This window comes from Camelina sativa, chromosome 16 (assembly GCF_030686135.1).
Source record: "Camelina sativa cultivar CO46 ecotype springtype chromosome 16, ASM3068613v1".
Taxonomy (NCBI): domain Eukaryota; kingdom Viridiplantae; phylum Streptophyta; class Magnoliopsida; order Brassicales; family Brassicaceae; genus Camelina; species Camelina sativa.
The window spans coordinates 13596012-13620624 of record NC_141895.1 but is presented as its reverse complement, the minus strand read 5'-3'; the positions used below and the strand labels follow the sequence as shown (position 1 = coordinate 13620624).

Here is a 24613-nt window from a genome sequence, read left to right as displayed (position 1 = left end):
GGCCACAACCATTTGCATTAGATGCAAGATGAATATGGCGTATTCTCGTCAACGTTCTTATCGCATCATCGTCAATGCTGATTCAATCAGGGTTTACCGCGTACGCAAGTCATTTTCTACCGTATGTTTTAAGTACTGAAAGTGAAACAGAGTCACTTCTTTCATGAGACTGATGCTAGAAACTTTTTTTGGGTAATCACAGTCTGTATTCGTGATTAAAGCATTTGAGACTACCCTTAAGATCATCAGGCTCAACGTAAAGATGCTTTGCGACAAGGAAGGATGTGGGAAACGAAACTATGTTCAACGTATGATAAACAATCTCCCAACTGTTTTCACAATTGGTAAGCTTATATATGATAGCTATGGAGTTAGTTGGTTAGTATTATTAACAAGAAAATGCACTAGTTTTGAGCATGTTTTCTTGTGTTTTTTTTAGCACTTCAGTGGGAGAACAATGAGACTAGCATCGATATATACAGTACGGCTACTGTTATAGAAACTGAGATATGTATTAGTGCCATATACAGATACAAATGTGACAGCTTATACACCAAATACCGTCTGGTCTCAATGGTAAGGGGCCAAGTATCTAAAATTTGTTTTACTTCCATTAAGTTTACTATATATTGAAGTACCAGAAACAAATCTAATGTTAATATGTAGGTTTGCTCGCATGGAGATCAATACAACTGTATAGCTTATGAAAACTATAGATGGGTCAGATATTTTGGTTCTGAGAAAGAGGTAAAAGCTTTTAGACAATTTTGTAAAAGACAAGCAAGTTACTCTTGATATCTGTGACGTCTGTACCTGAGTGAGGGTATGTTACTTATCCAGGTTATAGGAGACTGGAAGAGTGTTGTCAACAGTTTCCTAACGCACGATATTCGACCCGAGATTCTGTTTTTTGAGAGCGTACGTAAGCTCCTTGGACTGCATACATGCTTATGTTTTTACCTTTGCTTATGTGTGTGTTCCCAGTTCCACCTACATGAATCGCAGGCTCGACAGAGGGACCAGGTTCTGTCCGGGCAGAGAGATCTGGGAAAATCCAGAAAGATGAGTCCCAGCCAGAACATGGAGATGAATCCATCAGAGGTTCAAGAAGTAAGGAAATTCGAAGATATTGACCAAAAATTAGAACCGTAAGTAGTCAAATCTCATCCTCTAATTAAACCTTTTCCTCTAGAGTATGCTTTAATTATGCTTATCTATCATTCAGAGATCTCTTAGACTCAAACACAGAAGAATCTGAAGAGAAGTTACAGAACGCCACTTCTGTTTCAGCTCTTAACATGATACTCAAGGTTTATTTTTGCAGAACGTAACTAGCCTGAATCTATTTTTTATCGATATTGTTTCTTTCATTTATGTTTTTAAGAATGTGATTTGTGCAGTCTATGTGGAAGATTAGTGTTTTCTTAAGCAATTTTTTGAGGAATTATGTTCAAGAAGCACAACACAACCTGAAACATGATGAATCTGTTCTTCCACAAGACATACTTCGTATCTTCCTACTCGAAAATTTCAGTCTCACTACTCATCCTCTGGTCTCTGCTCTCATCTTTAAACCTGTGTCTTATCTGTGTTGTTAATTACGTTTTTATCAAGCTTCATATGTTCTTGTTGTTTACTATACTCTTCAGGAAGCAAACGGTGTTTCTAAGCTGTTTCTAAACATCTTGGAGCTTCTACCTCGCTGGAATTCGTACTTCAAAGTGAACGAAGTGGCGAAAACGAATTGCGTTAGATGCAAGACAGATAGGGCGTATTCTGGTGAATGTTCTTTTGGTCTGATCATCAATGCTAATTCACTCAGAGTATTCAAGGCAAGTCATTTTTTTCATTTTGTTTTTTTGTACTGAAAGAGAGTCAAGTCTTACATGAGATTGATGCTAGAAACGTTTTTGGGTAATCACAGTCTGCACTTGTGATTTATACATTTGCAACTACCCTTAAGATCATCAGGCTCAACGCAAAGATGCTTTGTGAAAAAGGAGGATGTGGGAAACGAAACTATGTTGAACATATGATAAATAAACTTCCATCTGTTTTCACAATTGGTAAGCCTATATATGATAAGCTATGGTTAGTAGCATTAACAACAAAATGCAGTAGTTTTTTTGAGCATGCTTTCTCATATTGTTTTTAGCACTTGAGTGGGAGAACAATGAGACTGGAAAAGAGATATTCGATACAATTTCTGTCCTGGCGACTAAGATAGATATTCGTAAGATATACAAATACGAAGGTGACAGTCCATACACCAAATACCGTCTCGTCTCAATGGTAAAGGCCAAGTATCTTATTTGTTTCAGTTCCATTTAAGTTTTCTATGTTACTAGAAACAACTCCAAATATTAATATTCAGGTTTTATCGCATGAAATATCTATACAACTGTATAGCTTATGAAAATAATACATGGGTCAGACATGACTGTTCTGAGATAGAGGTAATATTACAGGTTTGCTCGCATGGAGATGGATACAACTGTGTAGCTTATGAAAACAATGGATGGGTCAGACATTTTCGTTCTGAGAAAGAGGAAAAGAGCTTAGACTTTTATGGTGAAAGACAAGCAAGTTACTCGATCTGTGACTGAGTGATGTATGTTGGCTGTCTAGGTTATTGGAGACTGGGATGGTGTTCTCAACAAATTCCGAGAACTGTATATTCGACCTGAGATTCTATTTTTTGAAAACGTAAGCTCCTTTGAGTGAATACTTGCTTCTTCTTTTTGTTCTTTTATTATGTGTGTGTGTTCTCAACTCCACCTACTTGAATTGCAGACTAGGCAAGACGGGGACTAGAAGTTTTCCGCGCTGGGATCTGATGATTAAGTGAGTGGCTTCCAATGGTGCAGGAAAGGGATTGATGTATATACAGTGTGTTCTGAGTCTAAGTCAAAGCCTTTATAGGAGTACGTAGAACAATGTTTTGGTGTTGTGAGACAACTCACAACTGTGAACAGACTTGTCTGTTTTTTGTTTTTGCCCAAATTCAACATACTGATTGTTTATGATCATTGAATACAAATAGCTAGATATATCATTCTTCCAAATTCAACACTTGTAACACTACTCAGTTTGATGCATTGGCCGGTAAGTGGTAACAGAAGCTTTCTTTATCCCATTTGTTAGGTTTAGACAATTATCCCATCTAGACATAAACAGGGTCGATATGGACACTCACTTTGTTCTATTCAATTTCACTGATCTTGTACCAGGATAATGACGGTTTAGTTTCTTTGGTAGGTGTTTTGTCTTAGTGATATGGACATCAAATTCAAAGAAAGATCATATACACTTCTTCAAGATGATCTTCCACATGTCCATAGATGCACCAAACCACACATGATAAAACACAAATTCATCCAAGACTCAAATTGCCTTATTTGGAATCGATTGCCTTAAATCTCCACTGACTCTTTCCAAAACTTATTAGGCACAAAATGGAGACTCTCTACTAATTTTAAGAAGCTTCTAAAAGTGCACAACTTCATGCCAAAGCTGTCTAGATATAAGGAACCTTAACGTCTTTCTCATACCAATATGATTATGAAATTATGTTAAATGTTAAAAATGTTAAATTGGAGACTCTCTACTAATTTCTATTCCAAACTGAAAAAGGAGTAAGTAGGAAAATTTGAATAAATAAAAAAATGTTTATACAGAAGTGGGTATTTACATTTTTTAGATTTAATAATTTACAGTATATTTTTTTAATCCATTTTCTATTTTTTGTATAATTAATAAACTAAACTTAAAATAAGTAAATAATGTTATAATTTTGAATTTTATGAATTATATATATATAAACAGGGGTAGCAAAAACCTCAGAAATAGAAAATGTAAAGAGGGTGTCGGTCAACACCAAGGTTCAGCATCGATCGACATTGTAGGATAGTATTGTAGGGTAGTGTCGGTCGACACCAATGCCAGTGTCGGTCGACACTTGGCTGGTGTCAGTCGACACCTCCCTTCCAGTTTCCTGGTTTGTTTGTCTTGTTTGTTGTTTGTGTTTGACATTGGTATCTCAATTGTTTGTGTATATAGCCCAATAGATGAGAGCATTGTCTCATTGAGTGTTTATCAAATACTCATGCATCTCTATTTGTGTTTGCGGTGCATGTAAAAGCAAAGTGTGATCGTGGAATCAAGGCGATGGGGATGATCTAGGGTCTCGTTTGTGTGATGTTGGTTGTGTATGGTTATGTTGTTGGAACCTTGGTTAGAGTTATGTTAGGTTGATGGATAGAATGGTTAGGAATGTTATTGTATTTAATGATATATTGGTTTGGTATTATTTGTATGTTTCCGCTGTGTAAAATGGTTATTGTTAGTTAATGATGAGTTGTGGTTTGGATTGGTTTAATTAAGTAGCATATGATGCTTAATTATATATTGTACTAGATTCATACCCGCACGTACGTGCGGGGTTATTTTCATAAACTAAGCTTGCTATAAAGTTTGAAATATATTATGTACGTGCCAAAAATTATTTTATAAAATATGTTTGTATATAGTTTTTTTTTTGAAAATGTTAGTTTGTTTTAGTTTGTAAAATGTAATAAAATAATATATTTGAAAATAATATATGACAAATCAGTCTATATATAAAAAAAATTGTAAAAACAGTCACATACACCATAGTTGTGAGTACTGCTTTTCCATAGGTAACATATAATTAGAGGGTATAACATTTATAAATGAAACTAAGATTGGTTGTTTATATTCATTTTATGAATGTTAGGTTGAAATAATAGCAGTTTCACGAAGAAATTTAGATTGATGTGATGGTGGATCTGGATCAAATAAGAACCGAATTAGTGATCGATTAGATTATTTATTATCAAATCTGTAAACAATCAAACCGGAAAAAAGCGCTAAAATTTAAAATTTTTGATCGAATGACCTAAAGTGTTACCAAAACGCTTTTGAAACCCATCTCGATAGGTTTGGCAGGAAACAAATTTAATATTTTTTGGCCCGTAAAAAACTCACTTTAAGAAACCATATGAGTAATGTATGCATTCGCTTGCTTGAATTTCTAAACCCCGTGGGTAAAAGGCATTTCAATAAATATTTTTTTCTAATAGGTAAGATATATTTTAAGAGATGGGGTAAGACATTATGACGGAATACTCTATAAAATATTTAATTCTACTCAAAAATTTTGAAATAATCATCCTAAATTAGACATTTACCTCGTTACCCAATTTTTCAAATTATAATGTTTTTTTAATTTTTAAATTACACGTTTTTATCTTATACCCACTATAACTAATCATTATATTTAAAATAAATAAGCCTATGGAGATTTTGAATATGTTACAAACCTGTCCCATCTTCTATTTTATCAGGAATAGTTTGTCATCATTTTTTTTTTGATATTCAAATACAGAAATGTTTTTATGATACATAAAATTAAAAGAAAAAACTACTATAAAATTCTTAAATGTGTAAACATCGTTTTCTTTTGTTTTATTTGATTGACATAATTTAAATAACACACAAATTCAACGAAAATAAAGCAGATAATGTGAATTTACAATTTGTAATTAGTTTTATAACCTGTATTATGAAACATTTCCATTATGGGACAAACATGTCTACACCTTATGCTATATGTTGTGTGGATGGGCAGACAAATCTACTATACAATTACATGTTGTTCTCTTCTATATCTAAAGAATAAACACCGTCATTTAATCATAAACAATGACATGAGAGTCAGAGACTTAAGCCCAACCAAAGTAACCTTCTCTCATCATCTTCTCCCTATTCCAGAGGGACATATATAGCCCCCAAAATTTAGAATGAACAAATCTAAAACTAAAAGTGTCTCTTGAGTTCTCAAATACCTGAACCATATGTTTTTGCTTTATCCCTTGTGTTTATGGTAATTTGTAAAGTTGAAATGGAAAATCACTTCTCGGATTTGTAAAATCACTAAATTCAATTGAAAATACAAACATGAGGTGCTTTTCATAAATTTCTTACTAAAAAAATACATAATAACAAAGTTGTGAACCTACAGTACAATAAAAATAAGACAGCCCAAAGAAAATTATGGAGCTTGGTTACATATTCATAATCATCTGCCATTTTCTTTTCTAAAACCTTTGAACACTCCTAACGAATATACCCAAGCTCTGCAGCGTTAATTTTTTCCCAGGCCGATGAAAATATTTTTTAATAAACGATTTATGTGGTGTGTGCAATTTTAAGAAGATATATATATATAGCTCAAAGATAATTAGGGTTTGAAGGATCAAAATCTCAACAAATAAATTCTTAATTGCATATTACATTAATTGCTTACGTCAAATAAAAGTTGAATTAACACCATATCTTGATTACATATCTTTTAATCAGTAGTTTTGGTGAATCAATAATTCAAAATTTCCTAAAATTTCGGGAGTATTTGAAACTATCCAAAAATTAGATTAAACATTCAAGTAAATCATTTAATTGTTTCTCATAGGGTATATTCGTTAGTATAATTTATAATATTGCATAATTAAGTAAGTAATTAAATCTTTACCATTTTTTTTGTTAGAATCATAATAGTATTTAATTAGATTTCCTAATACTAATCAATCAAATCACTAATAATACGGTTTTGTATGATATTTATAATATTTTCAAAAGATTGAGATCTCTTTATATAAATACTATGTCAACAAATTATATTTTTCTAATTCTTGTTTCCTAAAATCTAGTTATCTCGACTACCACTTTTTGGAAACTCTTTAAATTGAGAAAGTCTATTAAAGTTATTTCTGTTTTAATAAAAGAAATAAATATAGTTTTATCAATTTATTTTTGTAATTCTTGTTTCCTAAATTATAGTTTCGGTGAAATACTCTGTTTAGATATAGGATCCGAATAAAGTACTGTTTGGATCCGATTTTTTGATTAAATGTAACTCATGTAATATCTGTTTGGCTTCTAGGATTATACATATCCTTATTCTTATTTGAGTGGCATTTCATTGTAATAATCTCTAACTCTATGTCTTTTTTTTACTGGAAGAAGTTTATATTACTTAACCAGAGTTATTACAAAGTGGTTCAATTAGCCAAACAGGCTTTGTTACAAATTCAACATAAAAAACAGTATTTTGACATCCAAATTTTGCAAGAGTATCGGCAACTACATTACATGACTTTCTTGTAAATTTACAAACAAAGTTATGAAATTTTGATCCCTAGAGATGTATATCCTGAATCACATTCGAAATGGACGCATTCCTTTGATAACCATTAACAATTTTCACCAAATTTTCACAATCCCCTTCAAAGATCATCGACTTACAACCTCGAATCCATGCTAGTTTTAAAGCCGATAGTAGTGCCTTTGCCTTTGCCTCTGCTTCTAGTGCCGACTGAGAGTTAGATAAAACTGTTGCTCCCCAAACCAAAACTTCTCCCTGATAGTCTCTAATTATCCATCCACCTAAAGTAGAGTGTCTATGTGTATCAAAAGCTGCATCAAAATTACATTTAAACATTGGATAGCTTGGTCTTGTCCAAGTTGATAAATTCGTAGAAGAACTTGTTGGAGGAATCCGTGTGTCCAGATTTAGAGTTGTTATCCATTCTTTTGTTTCAGCAACCGCTTTCAAAAGTGTGGTTGAAGAATCTTCTCTAATGCTATCAAAAACTTGTGTGTTCCTTGCTTTCCATATACGCCAAAGGAGCCAAAAGGGTAAATAAAACTTTTGTGGGTTGTTATGTTGGGTTGCTGAATTGAGGAGTGTTTCAATAGATGACTTCATATCCGTGTGCACTTGATTAGTATGTTGCGGTGATATGTCTGATAGTTGCCATACTAATTTTGCAAAAGGGCACATGAATAAAGCATGTAAGATTGATTCATCTTCCTGGTTGCATCTTGGAGAAAGAGGATCAATATGCATTCCTCTGGTTCGAAGCCGGGTAGTTGTAGGTAAAGCTTTAGATAATACTCTCCATAGAAAGTGCTTGATTTTTGGTAAGATTTGGAGTTTCCATATTTTATTTTTGAGCTCTACCAAGCCATGAGGAATAGGTGGGAAAGGGTGAGCATCATGGTGGTCATGAGTGAGCAGCCAATATCCCGATTTAACAGTATATTCAGCTCTACTTGTATAATGCCATATTAATCTGTCTGGTACTCCAATCTGTGATAGATATAAATTCTTGATATCTTCTTGATCTTCAACTATCGGAATAGTCTCAACTTGGTGTAAGTCCCAAGAACGATAACTCCCAATTTCTTGAATCAAAATATCCGATGTTTTATTATGATGATGTACATTTGTGGTTGTTATCGGTTTAGAGGGATGAGCTGGTAGCACATTATCAGTATTGAGACGTATTGACTTGCCATCTCCAACTATGTATCGAGAACCCTTTTTGATCACCTTCAGTCCATTCAGTAAGGAAGACCAGCCATAAGATTGGTTCTTTCGTTCTTTTGCATCCAATAGAGTATCATCATGATAATAGCGTGCTTTCATGACTTTTGCAAACAAAGAATTAGGAAATTGAAACAGTCTCCAGGCTTGCTTAGCTAGAAGAGCATCATTAAATTTTTCGATATCTTTGAAACCTAGACCACCTTCCTTTTTAGGATATTTAAGCCTTGACCATGAGATCCATGGAATCCCATGTTGTTGTGAATTTTGTTCCCACCATAAGTTCATTAATAAAGTTTCAATATCTGAGGTGACACCCTTTGGCAGCTTAAAACAAGACATCGCATAAATAGGCATCGAGACTGCAACTGATTTGGGCATTATTTCCTTTCCTGCAGGTGATAAAGTTCTTGAGCTCCAATGAGATGTTCTATTCTTCACTCAGTCAATTATATAGGTGAACATTTCCTTTTTCTATCGACCAAATTGTCCTGGAAGACCTAAATATTTACCACCTCCACCATGATTTGGTATATTTAGGATCGACGTCAATCGGTCTTGTGTCATACCATAAACCCGAGATCCAAACGATATAATCGACTTTGATTTGTTTATTTGCTGACCAGAGTAGTACTCATAAATATCGAAAACATCCTTCAGTGCTTGACAATTTCGTTTGTTTGCTTGACAAAAGAAGAGTGAGTCGTCAGCAAACTGTAAATGGGTGATGCTTGGTACTCCAATACCGATTTTAATTCCTCTTATATCTCCGTCTTTGGCTCTTGAATTTATCAAGTGGCTTAAGATATCAGAACAGATGATGAAGATGTAGGGTGATAGAGGATCACCTTGACGTATCCCTCTTCCAGGTGTTATGTTGCCATGAGGTACACCATTGATTAAAACAGAGTAATTTACTGATTTAACTGCAACCATTATCCACCCTATCCATTGATCGCAAAAACCAAAGACCTTCAAGGTAGTTTCTAAAAAATTCCACTCTACTCTATCATAGGCCTTACTAACATCGGTCTTTATCGCCATATAAGTCTGTGAAACTCTTTTTCAAACCTTGAGAGAGTGCATCAACTCATGAGCTATCATCACATTGTCTTGAATGATTCGTCCTGGTATAAAAGCAGCTTGTGCTTCAGATACGATGCCATTGAGATGAGGTTTCAACCGTTGTACTAAGCACTTTGATACTATTTTGTATAAAACATTGCATAAGGCAATAGGACGATAATCAGAAAGAGTGATGGGGTTATCTATCTTTGGGATCATACAAATGTTTGTGTGGTTAATGCTTGGTTTCATAAGTGAAGTTCTGAAAAAAGTTTTGACTTCTTCAATGACATGATCTCCCACTGTGTCCCAACATTCTTTATAGAACCTAGCTGTTAGTCCATCTGGTCCTGGTGTCTTGTCATCCCCAATCAGGCATACTGCATCATGAATTTCTTTGTCGCTAAATTCTCTTGTTAAACTGGCATTGATTTCATCCGTTACAGTGGCTGTGAAATCAGAAAATTCAATAGGAGAGACATAATGACTACTTATGTAAAAAATTCAATAGAAAATCTCTAACTCTATGTCTATTTATTAAAAATGCTTCCCTTTTAATAGTATAGATTTATTATTTTTAAACAAAAATGGGTATGGTTGTTTCAAGGTTATACTGAACTCTATTCAATTTATTAATTTCTTAATTCTATGAAATTCAAGTGTTGCTCAAAATTCAGTAGTTTTGTATAACAACATTATTTAAAATCAATTTAACAAAAAAGCTAGTGTAACAAAACATTTTTTTGATAGGAATTCAAAGTATTATTTGAAACTAGGTCAATACAGCACATACAAATAAAACCTCTATAAAATGATATTCAACAACTTAATAAATACGACAAAATAATAAATTTTGTTGTTCTTAGTCGTGCTAATGTAAAAATTGACAAAATTGTATAAGATGATAAATTAATATTTTTTAAAAGTATTCTATTTAAATTATGATCCCAATGATATTATAAATTAGTAGTGGTAGAAATCAACATGTAGTTTTGTATAAACGAAAAATTAAGAGATCTCTTCACTTTATAGTGATTGATGAATGATGATCATTAATTTGCAATTGAAGGACGAAACTGAACTGAAACGGGATAATGGGGCAATATGGACAATATATATAAATTGTGGGGGCGATACAAAAAAAGCAACCTTTCTTTGGTGAGAATTTGTGTTCTACTGCAAGAAATGGATACCTTGACCGTGGGAGACGACGACGATACACACTTGTGGGAAGAGTTATCGCGCTCAATTATTTTAATAGAACACGTGACCCTCACGTGAACAAAACCCAACTGACTCTGCTGACCCTTCCTTCTTCTTTATATAGATCCCTTTCTTCGTCTTCCCTTCACTCTTGCTTGACCCCATTTTCTCGAGAAAAGTTGAGAAAGAAAAGCTCAATTCTTGTTTTCTCGGAACGTTTCGTTTTCAATTCCAGCAAGATCATGGAGATGGATCCATCAGACGTGAAGAAACTTGTAGCAAATGATTCTTCGTAAGTAGTCAGTCAAAATCTCATCCTCTCCGAGTAATTTTAATTTATGCTTCTCCCTTAAATTTTCTCTGAGAATTCGTGTTCATCCAGAGACTCAGCCGCAGAAGAATCTGAAGAGAAGAAACTAAACGCCACTTCTGTTTCAGCTTTTGATATGATACTCAAGGTTTGATTTTGCACAAACTTAACAAGCGCCTGAATCTCTCTTGTTTAATTTTGATTCATGTTTCCAAGAATGTGATTTTTTTTTGCAGTCTCTTTGGAAGATTAGCGTTTTCTTAAGCGATTTTTTGATGAGTTATGTTAAAGAAGCACAGCACAACCTCACAGATGATGAATCTGTTCATCCACAAGACATACTTCGTATCTTCCTTCTCAAAAAACTCAGTCTCGCTCATCCTCTGGTCTCTTCTCTCATCTTTTAAAACCTGTTCATTACTTCTTTCTCAAGATTCATATGTTTTTTAATTTGTTGTTGTCTATTATTATATACTCTTCAGGACGCAAATGGTGTTTGTGACCTGTTTCTTAACATCTTGGAGCATCTGCCTCGCTGGAATTCACACTTTGAAGTGAAGGAAGTGTCGAAAAAGATTTGCAATAGATGCAAGATGGGTATGGAATATCCAGTTGAACGTTCTTTTGGTCTGATCATCAATGCTGGTTCCCTCAGAGTAGTCAAGGCAAGTCCTTAAATCAATCTCTTAAGCAAATGAGAAGAAACCTATGTAATTTGAAAGTGAGGCTAGAAGCGTTTTTGTTTATTACAGGCATTATTCGAGAATCTTACATTCGATAAGATCCTTCAGATCATCAGGATAGATCTTAAGATGCCTTGTGATAAGGAAGGATGTGGGAAAATAAACTATGTTCAACGTATGATAAACAAACTTCCTACTGTTTTCACAATTGGTAAGCTTTGAAGTTAGATTGGTCATTACACATTAGCTTAATAATGCACTAGATTTACCCTTTTAAGTATTCTTGTATTGTTTAGCACTTGAGTGGGAGAACAATGAGCCTCTAGGAGAGTTATTCAATACTACTTCTGTTCTGACAACTGAGATAGATATCAAAACGATATACCTATACGAAGGTGACAGTGAATGCACTAAATACCGTCTTGTCTCAATGGTAAGGGCTAATTATCTAGTTCGTTCAGTTCCATTTGGGTTTCCCATGAAAGATTTTGTTACCAGAAACAACTCCAATGTTCATACATACAGGTTTGCTCGCATGGAGATGGATACAACTGTGTAGCTTATGAAAACAATGGATGGGTCAGACATTTTCGTTCTGAGAAAGAGGTAAAAGAGCTTATACTTTTATGGTGAAAGACAAGCAAGTTACTCGATCTATGACTGAGTTATGTATGTTGGCTGTCCAGGTTATTGGAGACTGGGGTGGTGTTCTCAGCAAATTCCGAGAACTGCATATTCGACCTGAGATTCTATTTTTTGAAAACGTAGGTAAGCTCCTATGAGTGAATACTTGCTTGTGTTTTTCTTTTATTATGCGTGTGTGTGTTTCTCAACTCCACCTACTTGAATTGCCGGCTATGCAGCAAGACGAGATTGTGTCTGGGCAGAAATCTGAAGGCTAAGAGAAGCTTTTTCAACAGTGTAGGATTGGGATTGATGTATAGACAAAAAGTGTCTCGAGTCATAAGTACTCAAAACCTTATACGAGTATGGTAGAAAAATGGGTAGGAAAGGGATTGATGTATATACCAAAAGTGTTGAGTCTTTAAGCCAAAAACGTTATAGGAGTTAGTAGAACAATGCTTTGGAGGTGTTGTTGCACCATTGTGAACAGATTTTTTAGTGTTTTCTTCCTCACATCCTGATTGTTATGACGACCTGGATGAAGTAGTTAAATATCATTCTTCCAAATTCAACACTTGTTAGGCCGATAATGTTGGTTTAGTTTCTTTAGTGCGTATTTCGTATTAGTGTACTGATTTACATTTTGATACAGTAAAACTGTAAAAGTGGCATGTGAGACTGTGAGAGCATGCAAGGTACAATAATGCTTTATGAAATCACAAGTATAAAAACATCAAAGCCTTATGCAAAAGAATCGTCCCAAACATTTTGCATTGGAACTCTGTTCTGAAACAGAGTTACAAAAAAAATCTAAATGAATCTAACGTCCATGACTCGAAACATAGAGGCTATGTTAATGAAGTCACATAAACATGATAATGAATAAACCACATTTTCCCCTTCATACATTAAGAAGACTATAGAATTCAGACTTATGGAAGTTTTAGTTAATAGTATTAACTTAATATATTGTGATAATGAATAAATAACCAATATCTTGGAGGAAAACGTTGTTCAGCCCCTACTTGTGAGTACCAGTGCAATCACTCTAGCAACTGAATGTGTAAGGATGATTTTGAAGATTGATGACATCGTTACTGTGAGGTAGTGAAGACATCATTGCACACCATTAAACAAGACAGAAAAATATTTTGAGATTCATGAAGATATGCGTATTTAGACCCAAGCAAACTTGTGTCCGTCAAGTTATAATTCACAGCATGCATTTGAGGTTCAAAACCAAAAACAATATATCTGCAAAATGCAGATTTGCATTTAATGAATTGTGTAGTGCATGTTGTTTATCCAGTGTCTAGACAGCCCAGTGACAGAGTGATTTCCGGTATTGAAAAAAGCTGATTTATCATGGAGGAGTCAAACAATGCCAAATATTGATGCTTCAGGGTAAAAAGACACAAAACTCTGATGTGTTTTTTGTATTGAGATTACTGTCCCTTATTTTCTCAAATTTTACTGTCCTTGATCAAATTCTCCTGTATAACTGTCACATTTCCTCAAAACCCTTGACATAAACAAGTTGTCATACTTTATAAGCTTCTCAAATTCAGTTCAGAAAATTTCTGCACTTCTTGGACTAATAGAGGCGTCAATTACCCCAAGAGTCTCCTCAGATTCCGAAGGATTCGACGAAGTAAAAAGGTCTTGAAAATAGGAAACTGCAATGTTCTGGACCTCATTGTCCTCCGTCGACCAAATACCATGCTGATCATGGAGGCCGACTATCCGATTCCGAACCCGACGTTGTTTTGTCTGAGCATGGAAATAACTAGTATTATGGTCACCCAGTCGCATCCACCTGCTCCTAATTATCTGATACCAATAAACCTCCTCATCCCGATATGCCTCCCTCAACTGCCATGTAAGTTCCGCAAGCTCATCAACCGAAGTAGCATCATTCTCCTGGGCTGCCGCTAATTTTGATTTCAGATCCTCAATTGTCTCCTGTCCAAATGGTACTTGGGCGTTCCTCCATTGAGAGATATAACGACAACAAGTGGCCACTTTGTCAACTAAAGAGGTGTTTGGCAAGTTTGACCCCACATTCCACCCCTCAGCAATGGCACCAAAGAAACCCTCCTTATCCAGCCAACGCCTATCAAACCGAAAGCTCCGTCGACCTCTTTGGGTCTTGTCCGCAATCACAGCCAACACCGGCTTATGATCCGATGCAATCATTGTTAAATACTCTGTAAACGAGTCAGTAAACATATCATGCCACTGTTCATTTGCTAAAACCCGGTCTAACCGACATCGAATCGGTTTTTTATCTCGCCATCCTCGCCATGACAGACTATCACCCAAAGATGGAAACTCCAATAGGCCACAGTGACGAACCATTGTATTAGAGGGCACAAAGGAGGAGGCATGGCGTAATTTGCCACCCCGCTTCTCATGATTGCCTTTTATTTCGTTGGAATCCCCAATTAAAAATAAGTGTAGACCCCTACCTAAACCAATCCTGGTTAAGCGTTCCCAAACCAAATCCCGGTTCTTTGGAACGGGGTCCCCATAAACAAATGACAAAAAAATTAACTTCCCTTTATAATCAACTTCGACATCAATTATTCGATTGGATTCAAATAAAATAGAAACCTTATTAGTACTATTATTATTATTATAAAATAATACCAAACCAATACTACAACCAAGAGGTTCAACTGTTTTTAAAGCTGAATAACCAAAATGACCAACAAAAGGTTCTAAAAAAGAATAAGATTGTCTAGTTTCAGATAAAAACAAGAAATCTGGCTGATGCTTCCCCCACAAGTCCCTGAGATACCCAATAGTAGCTTTATTGCCTAGCCCTAGCAGTTCCAACTCAAAATCTTCATTTGAAAGTCTTCGGCAAAGGTGGTTTAGCTCCACCAGCAGCACCCTTCTGGACTTCCTGTGTCTTGAGTGCTAAATTATCCCCATACAAAGCATGATCCTTAAGATCGAACGTTTGCGGGGAGTACGCACATAAACATTCAATTTCTTGGAACACATACCTTGAAACCACATGAGACCTTTCCCCTTGCGAGGCTTCTCTGCCATCAAAGTAGGTCCAACAACGACAGCCAAAGGTAGTTCGGCCTCCACGACAGTAGCAGCCGTTGCAATGGCCTGATTCTCACCAGTTGGGGACTCCTCCATAATATTGTCACTCACCTGCACATCGATACCTCCCTCCTCAACAGAAACCACACCCTCCCGAGGCACAGGAACCTGCTCCAAGGCTTGAACTGACTCATTGAACCCCGTATCCTCCTTTGAGTCTCCCTCCAAAGCGACTTCATGTTGAACTGATGCAGAGTTACCTCCTTCTGAGCCAGGGACCACAAAAGTATTTTCATGGTCCTCCGGGTCCGTAATAGGAGTCGCAACTGCTTCCCCAGAAATTGTCAAAGGGACACCCACCTCCTCAGCTTGAGCAACACCCTCACTAGCCTCAGCTGCATCCTCTTGAAACAAAGCCTTGTGTACCACCTTAACAGGTTTGGGGTCACTCACCAGAGTCTCAGCCGCAGGTACCCCTTCTGCTACCGTCTGCTGCACCTGAGCTTTGGTCTCCTTACCGACCTCCCGTAGATACCGATGATCATTGTACTGGACATATGTTTGGTAACGACGGTGTTTTGGCATTGGTTCCCCCACTGGAAAATCAGTACGACTTGTTGATCCCCTTGTAGACTTGCCCTCCAGGGAACGCTTCCAATCCAACAGTGTACCTTCGCTACCGGACTTACCTTTGTACCTTCCTTTGGCACCCCTATCCGAGCCAGCACCTCTCTGCAATATGACTGCACCATTGTAACTTTGATACCTTCGCTCAACATCATCCTTAGGCAGGACTAGCGGAATCGAGCAGGCCTCCTCCATTGGTGGACAATGGTCTTCGTCATGGCACAAACTAAAGCACTTCTGACAGAAACTATACAACCGCTTGTATCGGAGTGATACAACCGTTTCTTCAACATTGAAGAACTCAACCTCAGTCTCAAACCAAAGAGGTTTCAGGCCATTTATCACCACTTGAACTCTCCCTCCATCGATATCCACCTCCAACACCGACCCCAAAGCTTCACCAATACTTCTGAAGGTTGGAACAACCCAGAACTGGAACAGTACCCCCATGACACGGACCCAAAAGGTTATAGACGATGGAAACCATCCAATGGTCAAAATGAAAGGGCGTCATCTTAAGAACTTCAAGGATGTCGGATTCGTCATCAAAATCGAATTGGACCTTCCCCATCCTATGATCTGCACCAACAAATTTGCCTTCCAATTGCCATATCTGAGGAAACATGTGGATAAGCGACTTCATATCCTACGACTGTGGGTTCATACATCTCCCCACCACCGTTTTTGAGTAACCCTCAATGAGCGCAGCATTGTCAAAGTAAGGAACCTTGGCCTTACGCTTCATCCCCGAGGAGGTCACTCCTTTCGCACTCACACTCGAACCCAACACCACACTCTGCGACATCCCAAAGAGTAATGAAACAAAAACAGAGAGCCAAGAAAGCAGATAGAAAAAGAAACAAGCCCCAAAAGAGAGAAGGAAGTATTGTGAATGACGATATCTCTGTTCTGCGAGAGAGACCTTTTTATACTCATCCTCCAGAAAATTCCACACCCAAACGTTTCCAAAAAAGACATAGCGTATCCAACAAATCCTATCTCGCAGAAGACGAGATCGCTAATCAACCGTATCAATCATACCAATCAGAGCTAATTTAATCTGAAAATTAAAACCAAACAGCCGTGTGACCCCATATCGTACTGTAAGATCCACCGATTGAGAGATCCGATCCTTCCATCTACCTTTAGTGGAAATGAGATCAGCAAAACACCAGAAATAAAGATGAGAAAACAGATCCGAAATCTTCTCAAGCTTCTGTGATATCTGGATCTGTCCAATCTTCTCCCCATTGCCAAATTGAATTCGGAAAATAAATCCTCCATCATGCAATCTCCGTCCCTCCACAGAGATACCAAGGATTAGCCCACAAAAACCATGATGAACCCAAAATAAGAACAGAAAGATAAAGCTCATTGTCGGGTCAAAGCCCTAGAGAAATCGCCATCGCCGTCGCTTAAAGTGTTGAACTAGCTAAATTTTATTGTCCAATATCAAACATTATTCTATAGTCTAACTAAGATTTTAGAAATAATTATATTAATATAAAAATTTAATCAACTTTAATTATGTAACTAAAACCTCTGTCTAAAAAAGAAAAAATGCTCTCTCTTCTCTCTAAACACAAACTCGCCGCCAGTAAGTTAACCAGCTCCAGTGGCTTTCTCAACACCGGAGTCGGGGTTCTCTCTTTATTTAGCTTTGTTCCTTCCTTTTTTCGGCACATCCCTCTCGTTTTTCTTCCAATGACATCAGATCTAGCTTTTCATATTTATATTTTTAAAGCTTAAATCTTTCCATCCTTAGATTTGTGGCTTGGTTCTTGTGTTTTAGTCAAGCACAACTTCAGATCTGGTCGTTCCTTCCATGGCAGAGACAGTCTTCAACAGGTTTCTTCATTTTCTCAGATGAATAAATCTCACCATCGTAGATCTAGATCTCCTTCCTTTCCTCTTGAAGAGCCTTTATGGTTTCAAGATGTCTCACCGCTACCGTAATTCCTTGCTGGACCAACAAAAAGAGGGTCGCACGACACCTTATTTTGGGTCAAGTATTGTGATTCTTATCCGGGGTGTAATTAAAATGATGTATTTTTAAGTTGTTTGTGTTTTTTCCCCTTTGTCTCTAGGAGTTTTTTGTGCTCGCCGGCTTATGCCTCTGAAAGGATTGATATCCTTGCCAGCTCTTGTATTACTTCTTTGAATCGCACCTTGTGGTCTATCAATGAAATCCAATTGACGAAATTTTTTTTTATGTAACTTACAGTTGCTTTATTTATCGTAAATCTTTGTAAAATATGTGTTTTTAAAGATTTAACTTTTAAATATATTATTTATAGAAGTTCTGTATTTCTTTTCTAATTATTGGTTGATAAATTTTCACTCAAGATGATTTTTTTTTTAAATTGTTTTATAAGAAAATTGCATTAACTTATTATAATATTTTGTTTGATATTTTCACTTAGTATCACTTTGTCATAATATTTGTTTATTAGTATTATAAATATCAATAAATGTTATGATGATTGTTACTCTTTACTATAATTTGTGATAAAATATCTTATACTTATAATAAATACAAAAGAATTTACAAGGTTACCTCTAATCATTATGACTTTTCATTTAATAATTTTAAACTTAGAGATGAGTTGAGTTTTTTTTGCCATAATATTTTTTTGAGAATTTGTTAGAAATGCCTCTTCTGAAATACCCTTTTTCAAAAATACTTTTTTTTTGAACATTTTCATCTTTGCCCTATTTTACACCAATTACAATATGTTAAATTAATATTAGAATATTTTTACTTTTGGGTTCTCTAGTTTACATTTATGGTATAGTTTTAAGGGGTGTAGGGTTTAGGGTTTAGAATTTAGTTATTTTGTATATTAAAAATTGTATTTTTGAAAATGGACAACATGAAGAGATATTTTTGAAAAGTGACATAGAAAAATGAGCATTTTTAAAAATGTCCCTATTTTTTTAATATAAGTTTTCATTTTGATGGTTGTGTTTTTTTAACTCGCAGTTATATATGTTTTACAATTTAGTTATTTTGTATATTAAAAAATGTATTTTTGAAAATGGACAAAATGAAGAGATATTTTTGAAAAGTGACATAGAAAAATGAGCATTTTTAAAAATGTCCCTATTTTTTAATATAAGTTTTCATTTTGATGGTTATGTTTTTTTAACTCGCAGTTATATATTTTTAATATTTATGTAGTTTTAGCTCTATTTATTATTTTTCTTCTTTTGAGATAATTTTTAATTTTATTCATAGCATATATTTTCAAGCAATGTAATTACTTTCAAATATTTTATAATATATAATTATAAATTTAAAATTTAACATATTTTTTTTGAAATACTTACTCAACGACATCGTGGGGACTTGAGTCCTAGTATATATAAAATTTCTATTTTTTAATATATTTTATAATTTTACAAATGTCGATTACAGTTTATGAAAAAAAAACTATAAATTGTAATGTTGAATGTTTTCTGGTAACAAGCAAATTTCAAAGTGAAGAAAATTAACCACGCAAATTTTGAAATTGTTAAGAAAAAAGACTATTTACCGTGGATTTTATAATTGATTTGGAAAGATAGGAATAAAAAAAAAATTCAAGGAATTGAGGTAGAGCCATCAAATATTATTGATCAGGCTTTAGGGGATAAGATCTTTTGGGACGAGGCCCATTCTTTTTTGGAGATTCTGTTGGATCTTTCTCCATATTTTGATGTTCAGGACCTTTAGAATCGCTGCCAGGTTGATGTTTCGTGAAAAGTAACAGACGACAATTCAGGTTTGGATGGTGGTGTTGCAACAGTGAGGAGCAAACCTGATTATTGGGTGTGAAGTTGTAATATCCGCGAAGCGGTTTTTTGTATTTTTAGAGTGGGTGTCGACCGACACCAGGAGTGTGTCGATCGACACCACTATTTCTGGGTTCGTCGGGTACATGTCTAAATTAGCACTCTTTGGTTGTACAAAAAGGAATTCACACTTTTGGGGGTGTACGGATATAAAATGGCCCTTTTCCCCTTTGGTGACATAGGTAGCCAAATCAATTTTTTTAAACCCCTCCGCAAGTCTCTGAAACCGGGGTGTCACAAGGAAGAATAGCTTTCCTTTGGAGTTGTTTACTGAATTCATCACTGATTTGTAGATAGACAGTTGCTCTGTATTGAGTTCGGAAAACAGTTTTTGATGCTTCTCTTTTTTGTCAACTTTGTTATAACTCCTCTCGTCCTTTATCAAATTAAAACTGTTGAGGATGTTTTTTTTCTGGCACTGGCATATTTGGATAATCTGTTAATGATTTGTCATTCTGATTCAGAAGCTTTTGTATTTCCAGCAGGGTATATTGTTGGACTTCTTCATTTGTTAAGTGTAAATCTTTGAAGTTAAACCTTTTACTCTGTAAGTATAAGATATTTTCAGCTAGACTTTTCCATGTATGCTTCCATAGTTTCGGAGGGTCGGTGACTTCACAAATAGCACTCGCAGTTGCCTTGTTGTTGCCCATATCGCTGAGTCTAGCTGTTTACTGCTTAGAATCAATGTTTTCTCGGTTTTAGCATGTGTTCTTGGTTTAAGCCTGTTTTGAGATAAAACGGGTTTAATTGTTGTTTAAACACTCTAAATTCATCCCGAACTGTTATAACTAGCCAAATCCATTGTATTGTCACACATTTTGACCCTAGAAACACAAACAAAGCTGTTTACTGCTTAAAATCGATGTTTTCTCGGTTTTAGCCTGTTTTCTCGTTTTAAGCTTGTTTTGGGACAAAATAGGTATAAGTGTTTTCTAAACACTCCAAATTCATCTCGAACTCTTCCAATTAGTCAAATTCATTGGATTGTGACACATTTTGACCCTAGAAACACAAAAAAAAGCTGTTTACTGTTTAGAATCAATCTTTTCTTGGTTTTAGCCTTTTTCTTGGTTTTAGCCTGTTTTGGGATAAAACGGGTTTAAGTGTTGTAAAAACACTCCAAATTCATCTCGAACTCTTACAATTAGTCAATTGCATTGGATTTCCACACAATTTGACCCTAGAAACACAAACAAAGCTATTTATTGCTTCGAATTAATGTTTTCTCGTTTTAAGCTTGTTTTGGGACAAAATTGGTATAATTGTTGTCTAAACACTCCAAATTCAACCCGAACTCTTATAATTAGTAAAATACATTGGATTGTTTCATATTTTGACCCTAGAAACACAAAAAAGCTGGTTACTGCTTCGAATCAATGTTTTCTCGGTTTTAGCCTGTTTTCGCGTTTTAAGCTTGTTTTGGGACAAATGGGTATAAGTGTTGTCTAAACACTCCAAATTCATCTCAAACTCGTACAATTAGTCAATTGCATTGGGTTGTCACAAATTTTGACCCTAGAAACACAAATAAAGCTTTTTACTGCTTAGAATCAATGTTTTCTCGGTTTTAGCCTGTTTTTTCGGTTTAAGTCTGTTTTGGAATAAAACGGGTTTAACTGTTGTCAAAACAATCCAAATTCATCATGAACTCTTACAATTAGTCAATTGCATTGGATTGTCACACAATTTGACCCTAGAAACACAAACAAAGCTATTTATTGCTTCGAATTAATAATTTCTCGGTTTTAGCCTGTTTTCGCGTTTTAAGCATGTTTTGGGACAACATGGGTATAAGTGTTGTCTAAAGACTCCAAATTCATCCTGAACTCCCACAATTAGTCAAATGCATTGGACTGTCACACATTTTGACTCGAGAAACACAAACAGAGCTGTTTACTGCTTAGAAAAAATGCTAAAACCGAGAAAAGTAGCAACACAAATAGCAGTCGTAGTTGCCTTGTTGTTGCCCATATGGCTGAGTCAACCATTGCGCCATGGCATTCTTTGTCTCCATCTAATAGACCCATTGCATAACAAGTTTCTTTATAACTCTTATAAAGAATGCCGCCAACTGTTTTCACATCATCGAAGCTTATACAACCCTTTTTACGTATTAGCAACATTCGAAAATAATATTGTTCTCCTGCTGTAGGGTGGATGTTTACAATCCTGCCGATGGTATTTTCCTTTTGTCGCTTTGTCCAAATTCTTTTTGTTTTATCCCAGACATTATATGTAATACAGTTTTCGTGCTTCTAGATCGTTTTCATTTGTTTTCATCCATTGAGTCAACATTTTCATTAGTATGGCCATCTTCATTGAGTCAACATAGCAAATAAGTAAGAATCCCCCATTCCACTAGAAAGATCAAATAAGAAACCTCTCCTAAGACTTTAAAACCAAAAGAGAAAAGGGTGAAAAAGAAGAAAAAAAGTTAAAGGGTAGCACTAGGATCAATTGGGTTTAGATTGATAGGATAAACACTTTGGGAGCCTTTGGGTAGACAAGGTTTTGTTCTTGTATGTGTCTAAGTGTTCTTACCTTTAACATTCTTCTTAAGCTCAATTCATTTTTTATGAGAGAACCTTGATATTGATAAGCCCTACTCTAAAAAGAGACCATCATTGTCTCTAAACCTTTTACTGCCAAGCCAAATGAGTTTAAGCATTGCACATAATTGATTCATGTTCTTGATTAATGAATGTTAAAGGAAATGGTTGATTTGAATGCATGTGGACATCTAAGGCTCAAATCAGTAAAGATTGTGATATGCTTGTCTAAAGTCTTTAAGTATAGCTCATTCAACTTGCATCATAGTACTAGTAACTTGGACATTGATTCTAGATAGTCTATTTGCAAGCTTTAGGAGCTGAGATCCCACTTTCAAACTTCACCTACCTTCTTTTGTCTTGATTATTTGCTTGAGGGCAAGCAAAGACTAAGTTTGGGGGTGTTGATGTTCATATATTTTACCTTGTTTTCCCTTAGTTTATTCACAACTTTTGCATCTTTTGCTATCCATTTAGGCCATTATTGTGTAGCTTTAGGACTGATCATGCATTAGAGTATAGTTGCATTGCATTTGCATCTTTTCATGCATAAACAGGTGATTTTGGAGCTTAAGGAGCATGGAAGCAATGCTGAGGAGAAGTGAAGCAATCCTGAGGAGAAAACAAGAGAGTTAAGGCTGTAGAATCAAGGTCCGGAGTCCAACTCGACCGCACCACTCGACCACCACTCGACCGTGTGCTGAGGAGGACTCGACCGAGTGGAGAATGCACAAGAGAAGCCAGCTCGACCAGCCACTCGACCGAGCACTGGTCGAGTTGACCGAGCCGTTGACTGCTTTGACTTTTTGTATTTTTAGGGCTTCCACCTCACCTCCTATATAAGTCCCTTGTACCTGCAGCCACCAAAGAGTCCAGCTTTTTAGAGAGTCTAAAACCTAGTTTTTACCTTTTTTAGATTTTATTCCTTTTGCACTTTCTTTTATTTTTAGATTTTGTACTTGTTTGAGAGAGAAAGACTAGATTCTTATATTTTGTTTGTTTCATAACTTTCAAAGTATTAAGATTTCGAGTTTTATTCCTTCATCAATATTGTAGATCTCTGTTTCATCTTTCTAATGATGCAAGTTTCATTATTTTCTGGGTTTTTGACATATTTCACCATGTGTTCTTGTGAGTAGTTTGTTTAGGACCTTGAGGATGGGTTAGGCTGGGTTGATCTTGTGGTTTGTTTGATTTGGTCAAGCTTGATTGTTGTAGATCTCTTCTAGGCTAGATGATCTTAATGCTGATCCTATATCTGAGAAGATAGGGTTTGATTTCAAGCATCTTAGCATCACACCAATGTCTAAGGAGCATAGATAAGGCTAGATCTAGAGCTTACCATTAGGCTTGCTAAGAGATTAGAAGTCTTGTTTGGTTTGAGATGTATTGCTTAATGTCTGCTTGTGTAGATTCTTTTCTTTGTGAGAACAAGTCTAGAAATGCATAGGTTTGATTGTTTCTTGCCATGAGAGTGGATTAAACATGTCTTAGAATAGTATGTCTAGAGATCAGCTCAAAATTTGCTTGAGATTTGTTGATCAAGTTAGATAACCACAATGATTAGCTCAGCCCATGAATCCCTCCTCAAGGCCTTCTTTGTTTATTGAAATCTTAGTCTAAATATCATTGCTTGCTTGTTGTTTGATTAGTTTTAGCATTGCTCTGTTTTTCTTGTGTTGCTCTGTTTTCACGTTTAAGTCTAGCTCGACCACGTACTCGACCTACACTCGGTTGAGTGCTGCTCGAGTTCATCCCTAGAACTTGTGTTTTTAATTTGTGATTGTCTTGTTTCATTCCTGTTTCATTTCCATTGCATTCACGTAGTTTCCTGTTCATTACTTGTCTTGCATTAGTTCATTAGCTTAGTGTCTATCTCTGTTCTATTTTCATCATAGCTTTAATTTGTCTGTTCTGTTTGCATTTAGTATCTTATTCTAGTTGTTTTTACTTTATGCATTTCATATCTCATTTTAGGATTGTTAGTGACAAACAATCTTTACAATTGGCTTGACTTAGACTCATATGCACATCTTAATTGTTCACAATCACTCAGATAGGATTGACACCTCTTATACTGCAACTGCATAAGGGGAATTGAAACACCCTGACTTCTATTCATTCCATACATCATCATTCCATACATCTTTCTTTCACCACACCACAAAGAAAGTCAGTTTCAATTTGGCGTCGTTGCCCATTTGAGTGTGTTTTGTGACATTTAGGATCATTATTAGTCTAAGATTAA

At 35.6% G+C, this 24613-nt stretch overlaps 4 protein-coding genes across 5 annotated transcripts; 3 read left to right on the top strand and 1 right to left on the bottom strand.

Moving 5' to 3' along the window:
* Nucleotides 1-208: 208 nt before the first annotated feature.
* On the top strand, nucleotides 209-1056 carry LOC109129480 (inactive ubiquitin carboxyl-terminal hydrolase-like protein; the record flags this gene model as incomplete). Its single annotated transcript, XM_087492633.1, has 4 exons — nucleotides 209-344; nucleotides 440-576; nucleotides 667-747; nucleotides 841-1056. Coding segments are annotated over exons 1-4 (516 nt in total), but the record flags the coding sequence as incomplete, so codon positions are not given.
* LOC104750320 (uncharacterized) lies at nucleotides 926-3062 on the top strand. The gene is made up of 8 exons (XM_087493503.1): nucleotides 926-1148; nucleotides 1226-1310; nucleotides 1401-1553; nucleotides 1650-1832; nucleotides 1925-2066; nucleotides 2156-2292; nucleotides 2469-2706; nucleotides 2794-3062. The coding sequence occupies exons 1-7, from the start codon at nucleotides 1063-1065 to the stop codon at nucleotides 2604-2606; spliced, it is 924 nt and encodes a 307-aa protein (XP_087349629.1). The 5' UTR covers nucleotides 926-1062; the 3' UTR covers nucleotides 2607-2706; nucleotides 2794-3062.
* A 7730-nt stretch (nucleotides 3063-10792) lies between these two features.
* On the top strand, nucleotides 10793-12866 carry LOC104750321 (uncharacterized). Of its 2 annotated transcripts, none has more exons than XM_010472111.3 (9): nucleotides 10793-10967; nucleotides 11058-11133; nucleotides 11222-11371; nucleotides 11468-11650; nucleotides 11738-11879; nucleotides 11965-12101; nucleotides 12194-12274; nucleotides 12355-12432; nucleotides 12532-12866. In XM_010472111.3, the coding sequence occupies exons 1-9, from the start codon at nucleotides 10918-10920 to the stop codon at nucleotides 12568-12570; spliced, it is 936 nt and encodes a 311-aa protein (XP_010470413.1). In that variant the 5' UTR covers nucleotides 10793-10917; the 3' UTR covers nucleotides 12571-12866. The 2 variants fall into 2 exon arrangements, with proteins under 2 accessions (XP_010470413.1, XP_010470414.1); XM_010472112.3 differs by having other exon boundaries at nucleotides 10813-10967; nucleotides 12355-12436.
* Nucleotides 12867-13861: 995 nt separating this feature from the next.
* LOC104753556 (uncharacterized) lies at nucleotides 13862-14650 on the bottom strand. Its single transcript, XM_010475791.2, has one exon. The coding sequence runs from the start codon at nucleotides 14648-14650 to the stop codon at nucleotides 13862-13864; it is 789 nt and encodes a 262-aa protein (XP_010474093.1).
* Nucleotides 14651-24613: the final 9963 nt, after the last annotated feature.

What these genes read in the sequence shown, in the direction of transcription:
- LOC104753556 (XM_010475791.2), bottom strand. Translation starts at nt 14,650, where the DNA reads ATGGTTCGTCACTGTGGCCTATTGGAGTTTCCATCTTTGGGTGATAGT.
- LOC104750320 (XM_087493503.1), top strand. Translation starts at nt 1,063, where the DNA reads ATGAGTCCCAGCCAGAACATGGAGATGAATCCATCAGAGGTTCAAGAA. An exon ending in ATTGACCAAAAATTAGAACC is followed by an intron (nt 1,149 to 1,225) that starts GTAAGTAGTCAA and finishes TCTATCATTCAG; the next exon opens with AGATCTCTTAGACTCAAACA. An exon ending in TCCATCTGTTTTCACAATTG is followed by an intron (nt 2,067 to 2,155) that starts GTAAGCCTATAT and finishes TATTGTTTTTAG; the next exon opens with CACTTGAGTGGGAGAACAAT.
- LOC104750321 (XM_010472111.3), top strand. Translation starts at nt 10,918, where the DNA reads ATGGAGATGGATCCATCAGACGTGAAGAAACTTGTAGCAAATGATTCT. An exon ending in CTTTTGATATGATACTCAAG is followed by an intron (nt 11,134 to 11,221) that starts GTTTGATTTTGC and finishes TTTTTTTTGCAG; the next exon opens with TCTCTTTGGAAGATTAGCGT. An exon ending in TCAGTCTCGCTCATCCTCTG is followed by an intron (nt 11,372 to 11,467) that starts GTCTCTTCTCTC and finishes TATACTCTTCAG; the next exon opens with GACGCAAATGGTGTTTGTGA.